Genomic DNA, 8,340 nt, shown 5'->3' with positions numbered 1-8,340 from the left:
TTCCTTTTTTCTTTTCTCCTTTCAACCTCTTCTCTCTGCGCGTCCCCGCCTTCTCGCCTCTTGCAACCTCGGATCGGCTCGTTTTCTTTTCCCCTAGTGGGCGAGCTCCTTTCGCATCTTCCTTTTCTATCTCAGAAGTCACGATCCTGTCAATGAGAAGTGACTCTCTCTGTTGTTAAAAGAGGTCTACGCTCTTTTCTACCGTGTCTCCTCCCATCAGCTTTTCTCTCCAATGCGTCCTTGTGGCTTTGACTCCGAGATTGAGAACAAGCACCAGAAAGCCCGGTTTCTTTGTTGTTTGCGGTCGAATTGTGTTGAGTAGCGACGAGTAAAAAGGTGAGTCGAGTGAGCTGTGGTGATAGGGAGGAGAATGAGTTGTGTTGGGTAGAACCGCATGCAGTTTAGGGTTGAGGAATCGTCACTCAATGGAGCAAGTTCTTTGTGTTAAGTGGTGGGGAGGAGACCGAGGTGTGGTGACCAGTGGCGAGTAGAGAGAGTTGCGTTGACCAGTGCTGAGCGGAGTGAGGAGCCGAGTGTGCTGTCGATCCCGAGTTGTGGTCAGTAGACTGAGCTGTGTCGAGTACTGGACAGTAGACTGAGCTGTGTCGAGTACTGGACAGTAGACTGAGTTGTGTTGAGTAGTGGACAGTAGACTGAGTAGTGGTCAGTAGACGGAGTTGTGTTGAGTAGTGGACAGTAGGCTGAGTTGTGTTGAGTAGCGTGGCGAGGAAGGGGAGCGGTGTCTGAGCAGCAGTAGAGAGTTGAGTGCGGCGTTGCGTTATGTAGTGGGGATTAGATTGAGTTGTTCTGAGTAGGAGTGGTCAGTAGACTGAGTGGGGTTCAGGAGTGGAGAGCGATGCGTGTTGTGCTGAGTAAGTTCTAGCGCTGACTAAAGTGAGTTGTGTGGAGTCGTGGGGGGGGGAGTAGCGTGAGGTTTGGTAACTGCTGGAGAGTTCTGACTTGTGTTGTCGAGTGTGGTGGCGAGGAGTGAGACCGGGCTTGAGCACTGGAGTCAAGTGCGCTGTGTTGAGCGGTGCTGCCTAGTGTCCTTAGCACTTCTCGGTTAGCGAGCAGTGCTGAGTCGAGTGAATTGATTTGAGTGGAGGGAGAAAGTCGAGTGAGCTGTGTTGGGGTGTGCTGAGTCTTGATTCCAGCGGGTCGCGTTGAGTAGGCGTGAGTGGAGTGAGCTGGCCTGAGTGCCGGCTAGTCAAGAGTCTTGTTGTGTCGACTGGTGGAGAGTCTAGGGGTGAGTAGGAGGGGAGGGGAGCTGTCCTGAGCCGTGGTGAACAGATTGAGTTGTGTTGAGTCGAGAGGTGAGTAGAGTGAGCTGTCCTTGTTAGTCGTGGAGTCGAGTAAGCTGGCTTTGGAAGCCCTGAGTAGCGTAGGTCGTGTCGCGTAGTGGCCAACAGAGTGAGCTGTATTGTGGAGAAGTACTGGTGAATCTGGAGGGAGGTGCGTCAAGTCCGGTGTGCTGGGTCGTAGTCGTGACAAGAAAGAGTGAGCTGTGTTCTTCAGTCGGGGGCAGCAGAGTGACTGAGTCGTATTGAGCACAGTCAGCTGTGGTGGGGCGAGGCATGAGTAGGCTGAGCGGCCTTGAGTAGTGGGGACTCGAGTGACTTGTCTTGAGTCCTGGGGAATACAGTCAGTGTGAGTCGTCGTCAGGACAGTGAGTGAGTAGTGCTCCATAGTGGACAATAACGGGAGCTCTAGCGACGAGGGATGCTGCTGAGTCTCGCCAACTCAAGTGCTTTGTCGTGAGTATCGGTGAGTCACATGAGGTGTCTGCAGGAGTAGCGGTGAGAGAAGCGACGAGTGCAAAGAGAGACCGCACTGTCCCGAGTCGCTGTGAGTCACCTGAGGTGCCTTGGCCAGTGGTGAGGGTGTGTGGAGTGGAAGTGAGGAGACTGGCTTGCTTGGCTTGAGGTGTGGAGAGGAGAGTGCGGTGGATCATAGTGAAGGGGGGTGTTTGGGAGGGAGACGGCGTGATAAGGTTGGGGCTCGAGGGACAGGAGATCTCCTCCTGCCTCGCCCAGAACAAGCGAAACAAAAAAAAGGAAGCGACGAAAACCAAAGGAACGAGGGAGCAGAGGTGGTACGGCAACACAATCAATGACCAACACAACGCCGCCGATGGTAATAATAAGAATAAGAATCAAAATGGAGATGCTAACGACTCATTTCCATAGTGACAAGATATGGGGGGTTGGCAGAGATTACTGATGGTGGCGGCCATCAGTAACATAGAGAAACCGTCAACAGACACAAGAAACAAAGAATAGAACTGAGGCTGCAACATCAAACGAATGACCGCCATCATCCCCTGCTGTCGTAGCCTAGTTCGTCTTCTTGTCTCTTCTGCCTGAAGGCGGTCCTCGCTCTGCCTCCCCTTCACAGGAAGGGCGAAGGCGTCCAACAATATGAAAGGGGGGGTTTTATGGGGATGGACTGCACGTCAACAGATGAAGATGACACTACAGACTTCATACTGTTTTTTGTTTTTTTGGGTGAGACTACTTTTTCAATGTTTTTGCCTTCGCCAGCTCCTCTCTTCAAATTGACAAATGACGGTTAAATGGGACTTAGGGAATCTTTGCCTCTCTCTGCCTCAGTGTCCATACCCAGCTGGGCAGTGACACATCACTCTCTCAACATTCCATAGCGCCCAGTCACCTGTAGAGACAACACCCACACAGAGATAGCTAGATAGGGAGATACACTCTTGTCAGAGAGGTAGATAGATACACTATAATAGCTAGGCAGGTGGATGGATGGATAGACAGATAATCACGATAGCTAAATAGGGAGGTACGCTCTATTATCTAGATGGTAGAGAAAAGGATAGGCAGACACAGTATCAATAGATAGATAGACCATAGTCAGCTGAGCACATAGACCATAGCTGATAAGTAGACAGAGAACCTTTAGCTGATAAGTAGACAGAGAACCTTTGGTCAAGTAGGTAAAGAAATAGATAGATAGATACACGATCACGTTCGATGGATAGACACGTAGATACACTATAGGTGGGTAGACAGATAGATACGCTGTCGCTAGATTGGTAGTTCGATACGCTCTAGGTAGGCAGGTCAATAGACTGAGACACTGTAGTCAGATAGGCAGACTGAATGAATCACGAGTCAGAGAAGTCGATCATACACTCGAGTTCTATAGATGGTGTGCTGAATAGACATACAGATACACTGACAGAGAGGGATATCGATAGAGTAAAGATAGATGGATAGATAGATTGAAGATAGATAGATAGATACACTAGATATGGATACATCACACGTAGCGTGTCGTTGGGTGGATAGACTCCCGCTTCAGTTGACTGAGTAGGTCGATCGATAAGTAGATAGGTAGGCCAAGCAACACACAGAGAGGAGAGAAGAGACGTGTGTCACTGCTATCCTTCTCACCAGGACGATCCGAGTCGATGTCCGGGGGGGGTGAAAGGGGTAGAAGTCCTGGGGGCTTGAGTGTCACTGGGAGGACCACACCAATAAGAACAAGACACATCGAGACTCTCCTCCCACCACCTGAAAACACATATCACAAAACGAACTCTTAGAGAAACACTGACATAGCCGTTGTTAGATAGATCAAAGATGGGTAGCGAGAGAGATCGATGGAAGAGATTAGAGATAGATAGATGAAAGATGCATGCCTCCGTATTCATAGCTACATATATCCATGCGGATTCCCACATACCTATTCATACGTCCATAGGCATAGGCCTGTCAAATAGTGAGCCTGGTGGCCCTTGTCTGGGGGAGTTGCTTACCTCTTTGTATCGTCCGTCCCCCCTGCGGTGGTTTTCGTCTCGGGGTCGCACTTCTGATTCTTATCATCATCAACAAGACAAGAAGGGAGGCGGCGGTCGTTCCTTTCTCTCTTCCTGCGCGAGGAGAAAGAACACACAGACAGAAAGAAAGAAGAAAGACATCAATCACCAGACAGACAGTTGTCAGTCTTATTGGCATTCTTCTTACCTGGATCCGGGAGGAATGAAAGGACTGGGAGTTCTCGCCGTTCTGCCGTGACTAAGAAAGAGACAGCCACCACTACTACTCCAACTCTCGCTCTTCTTCCTTCTCGTCGTCGTGGTGGTAGTGGTGGTGCCGCTCCCCCAAGACGAGACACACCAGGAAGAAAACGAAGAACAAGGCGAGAAGGAAAATGGTGACGAGCACGCGGGAGGGGAAGGGCTTAGTGACGAGAAATAGGAATGCGCCACCTGGAGAGGAGGTGAAGAATGGTAAGGATGATGGTGTTCAGAAGGAGGAGGAGGAGGGTGAGACATCTCCGAAGAACCACAGAAAGAAGACGAAGAACTCCTTAAGGGAGGTCGAATCATGGCAGTCCCATCCGCCTTACAACTCCCACAAGTCTCATCCTCCTCTCCTCCCCCTACGAAAGTCCGGTCGAGCTCATCTGACACATCTACTTCTTCTTCTTCTTCTTGTTCTTCCCTCTCAGACGGAATCGTCGACGAGGCTGTCGACATCATCCTCGTGTCTTCCTTAGGGCCTTTTTCAGTATCATCTCTCTCTTTTGTTTCTTCTGCTTCTTCTTCTTTCTCATAGGCATCACCTCCATGGTCTACCAGCAGCGCACTTTCTTCTTCTTTTTCGTCATTTTTGTTCTTCTTTGTCGTCGTGACTTCCTCCTCCTCCTCTTTCTTTTGTTCAGGTAAGGGTGATGGTGGTGGGGGTGGGGGAGTCCCTGAGGCCCCTTCTTCTTCTTCGTCTGTCTCCTCTAGCAAGAACCACTTGACGCTTCTTTCTGTGGTCACGCGTATAGGGAATCCACCAGCCTCCATGTTCGGGACTCCCTCTTTCTTTAGAAGCTCCTCGACAACAGGGAGGTTTTCGAAAGCTTTTTCGAGATCAAAAAGATTCGAGCATTCACTAGCCCCCTTCTTGGTTGCCTTTTCGTCTTCTTGTAGCCTTTGCTCCGGCCACAGACAGAGACGAAATTTCGCAGGGCTTCCTACGATAGGCGGGAGAAGAAGAGCTCCCCCTGGTGGGGCTTCTTCATCGACCCAGGGAAAATACCTTGGGTCTCCCTCAGCGTCGTCTCGATCTTCTAGATAACGCTTTTCAAAAGCTCGATCAGACTCCCGGTTTCTCGGCCACTTGTTAGGATCGCGACACTCCGTCCACCGGATAATAGTGCACATCATACGTCCTTCAGGAGGGAAGCACAGCGTAGGGGAGGGCGGCTTCAGAGGGGACGAAGAAGAAGGAGACACGACTGTGTCTTTATTGAACACGCTACATCCTATGATGATCGCAATTTCTTGCTTTTCATTTCCGTCTTCTCCGATTATGTCCCTCACGATCGTTCGAAGGCATACGTCTTCGAAGGTGAACAGACCACCCTCCTCCTCTTCCTCCTCCTGGTGGGGATTTTCGTCCTCCTTTTTGCGAACTTGACCTGGGGATGATCGATTCCCTCGGGAATTTTCGATGACGTTTGAGTCTTCTTTCTCTTCTTCCTCTTCCATTGGCTTGACTGGTTCCACGAAGCAGACGCACTTCGCTTTGTGAGGCGAGGTGACAGTCTCGCTGTATGGCAAGTCAGAACGTTGACGGCCACACAGAATGTCTGCTCCACCTCCTCCTCCTCCCAGTTCTGCCAGGTCATTTCGTTTTCCTTTACTTCTTTGCTGAAGGCCGATACGTGCCTCTTTCTTGCTTTTTTTCTTTTTCGTCTTGGGGTCTCTCAGCACTAAGATCCCCTTCTTCTCTTTAAGTTCAGTTTCCTTCTCCTCCTCCTCCCTGGGACTGGCATTCGTCTCACGGGTTGAGAATGAAGAAGAGAGAGGAGAAATAGCAAGGGATGATGGAGTTGGAGGAGAAGAAGAAGGTGACAGCCCCGCCACCATCGAGGCGTCACCGGCATCCTCCTTCCGCATCCCTGCATCAGCCGCAGCCGCGACCCCCGACCACAAGCGGAGCCATGCGGCTCGGAGGGTGCTGCGAACTTTCATCTTAAGAACAGGAAGTCGAAAAGCAAGGTGTCGAAATAAAAAAGTCCGGACTGGAAACCAGTCGGAAACAACAACAACAAACAACTGAGCGAAGAGCTCACGGAAATGCTTGGAAGAAGATGTCGTCGTACGACAACAGCTTATTTCTCGAGCAACATGCATAAAAAGCGGCTGATAGCGAGCGCTTGGATAGCTTTTAAAGGAGCGTTGGGAGCATTGGAAACGCGAAATCGCATTAAAAGCTTTGGAAAGCTTGGTGGAATCAGAGATTCCGGGGGGGGGCCCAAAAAAAACGCAGAAAGATTCGGGCCGAGAGACGACTGAGACTTTGAAAAGCCCCTCATTTCCATTCGAAGGGGTTCGAGCTTGTTCGTACGTTGTGTGCACGAGAGCTCTATGGCCTTTGGTGTGCTCGGGGGTGGCGTGCTGTTGTCGTGTCTTTTCCGTCGTCTTCAGGCAGGTGGCTTCGCTCCTCACTGACTAGCCATGGGCGGTGTGCCGCTGGCCCCCGCTCCTGCTGAAACAACAGGGCATTGGGGCCTCCTTCCCGGTTGGTGATGTCTTTCTTCTCTTCTCTCTCAGAACTCGTCGAAATCAAATGGCGTTTCTTACGGGTGTTGTTTGTTCAGCTGTCTTCAAGCCAGTTGGTTCACCGGTGCTGCCTCTTAAGGCACTTCGAAAGACCATCCAGCGACGACGGCCACTACCACGACCACCACAGCAGTGCTCTTCTGAAGTTTTCTCGTCAACTGCCGGGCCGTGGTGTCTTCCGTGTCTGAAACGCGTTTTTATTAGAAGTGAAATCTTTAGGCATGACAAGAAATGTGATTTAGTTCCTCTAGCAATCGCATTATTCTCTCGGCTGGCCCAGGGCTCCGCTCCCGCCGTGGTGACAGGCTGGGTGGCGGGCGGGGGATGGGCGGGACCGCCGAACAGACCAAGGGCTGTCGCTCACGAACGCGGGGGGCGCGGCGGTTTGCTCTTCCCTCCTTTGTTTCTTCATACGAATCTGGCGCAGCTACCACCGTACCAACCCTGTAAAAAGTCAACATAACTTTGTTGGGCACACCGACCAACCTTCTATGCAACTGAACAGAAAGGCTGCCGCCGGGGGGACGCTTTGACAATGCAGATTGCAGTAAGAGGTATCACTGTCGCTGGAGCAAGCAGCCCGTTGTCTCCCTGGGTGGATTTGCTTTCTCCCCTTAAGAGTTGCCTGAGCGTGTGGTAATAGAAAGTCTAGAAAAACTCGCGTTATGTCGCTGAACTTCAATCGGTTCACTACCACAACTACTATGGATCTTGGTTTGTAGAGGCGCCCCCCAGACCAGCCCCCCCCACTGGGTCGCACAAAAGTACAGTCAGACACGTGCGCGGTTTCTACGGGCGACTCCGTCCAGGTGCTAGTCGGATTGAAGAGAGACGATAAACCTCACTAGAGAATGGGCCAACACAAAGTTTCTGTGTTCCACACTTCAAAGAACAAAACTCTTTCGGTTTCTCTCGTCTGTCCTCGTCGGCAGTACTCCAGTGGGCCGTACACTTGTCGAATCCCTATGCTGCTGATGCTGGCTGGGGTGGACGGTGCACGCCTTCCGAAAGCGTTGCTAAGAAGCGCTCTCTGTGCGCAGCGGTCGGCTTGGAGGACTGAGAAGTGTGCATCCATGGCAAGTCGACCTAGGGGGACGTCGTGACCGAGAAAGGCGTTCCCCCGCTGATGCGCCGCTGACTTACGTACCTAGCCCTATTTACATGCTCGAGCTCGGGGACGTCCCCAAGTGGAAAGCTCTCGCTCTTTCTTTCTTTCTAGATATGGCGATACATAAGTATGAAGGGGTTGGGGGGCTCCTATGTCTTCGGCCTTGTGTATCTAGTCTGCACGGAGTTCTCTTTCTTTCTTCTTCTGTTTCTTTCTATTTCTCGATATGAACCTTCTTGAGTGTTCTTCCCCCTCAAGCACACCAAGAGAAAGAAGAACAAGAAATGCTTTCCTCCACCCACACTGCCAGTCCACTCCTCATCGTCAGCATCTCAGCTCAATCGGCTTCTTCTTCTCTCTTTTTTTCTTTCTCCTCTCTTCAATCCCTCCACCATCATCACTAAAATTTTTCTCTTCTTCTTTGCTTCGACTTCTTTTCCTCCTCTTCCCCTTATTGGTGTTTCTCTTTCGGAAGGGGTAGAGGGTTAGGAACCCTCTCCCTCCTTACGTCTTCATTCACTGCCGCCTGACTTCTGCCTTTCCTTCTCACTCTTCCATTCTTTCTCTCTCACTCTTTCTTTCTTTCTTTCTTTCTTTCTTTCTTTCTTTCTTTCTTTCTTTCTTCTTCTTTTCCCCCTGCACTATG

The 8,340-nt window shown here is 50.8% G+C and overlaps 3 protein-coding genes across 3 annotated transcripts in view; 1 reads left to right on the top strand and 2 right to left on the bottom strand.

Moving 5' to 3' along the window:
* Nucleotides 1-2,592: 2,592 nt before the first annotated feature.
* Nucleotides 2,593-6,483, bottom strand: CSUI_007304 (uncharacterized protein; the record flags this gene model as incomplete). Its single annotated transcript, XM_068067451.1, is given in 6 exon segments — nucleotides 2,593-2,670; nucleotides 3,420-3,485; nucleotides 3,496-3,539; nucleotides 3,785-3,898; nucleotides 3,993-6,045; nucleotides 6,477-6,483. 6 exon segments carry the CDS (start codon nucleotides 6,481-6,483, stop codon nucleotides 2,606-2,608), a joined length of 2,349 nt encoding a protein of 782 aa, XP_067920576.1. The 3' UTR covers nucleotides 2,593-2,605.
* An 856-nt stretch (nucleotides 6,484-7,339) lies between these two features.
* Nucleotides 7,340-8,218, bottom strand: CSUI_007303 (uncharacterized protein). The gene has a single exon (XM_068067450.1). The coding sequence runs from the start codon at nucleotides 7,659-7,661 to the stop codon at nucleotides 7,431-7,433; it is 231 nt and encodes a 76-aa protein (XP_067920575.1). The 5' UTR covers nucleotides 7,662-8,218; the 3' UTR covers nucleotides 7,340-7,430.
* The window catches only part of CSUI_007302 (uncharacterized protein), a 1,208-nt gene continuing 335 nt past the window's right edge, over nucleotides 7,468-8,340 (top strand). The window contains exon 1 of the mRNA XM_068067449.1: nucleotides 7,468-8,340. This exon is cut by the window's right edge and continues 335 nt beyond it. Coding sequence (XP_067920574.1) covers nucleotides 7,921-8,175 — 255 coding nt within the window. The 5' untranslated portion in view covers nucleotides 7,468-7,920 and the 3' untranslated portion in view covers nucleotides 8,176-8,340.

Source organism: Cystoisospora suis (genome assembly GCF_002600585.1).
Source record: "Cystoisospora suis strain Wien I chromosome Unknown contig_3833, whole genome shotgun sequence".
NCBI lineage: Eukaryota > Apicomplexa > Conoidasida > Eucoccidiorida > Sarcocystidae > Cystoisospora > Cystoisospora suis.
This window is presented reverse-complemented; position numbering and strand designations above follow the sequence as displayed.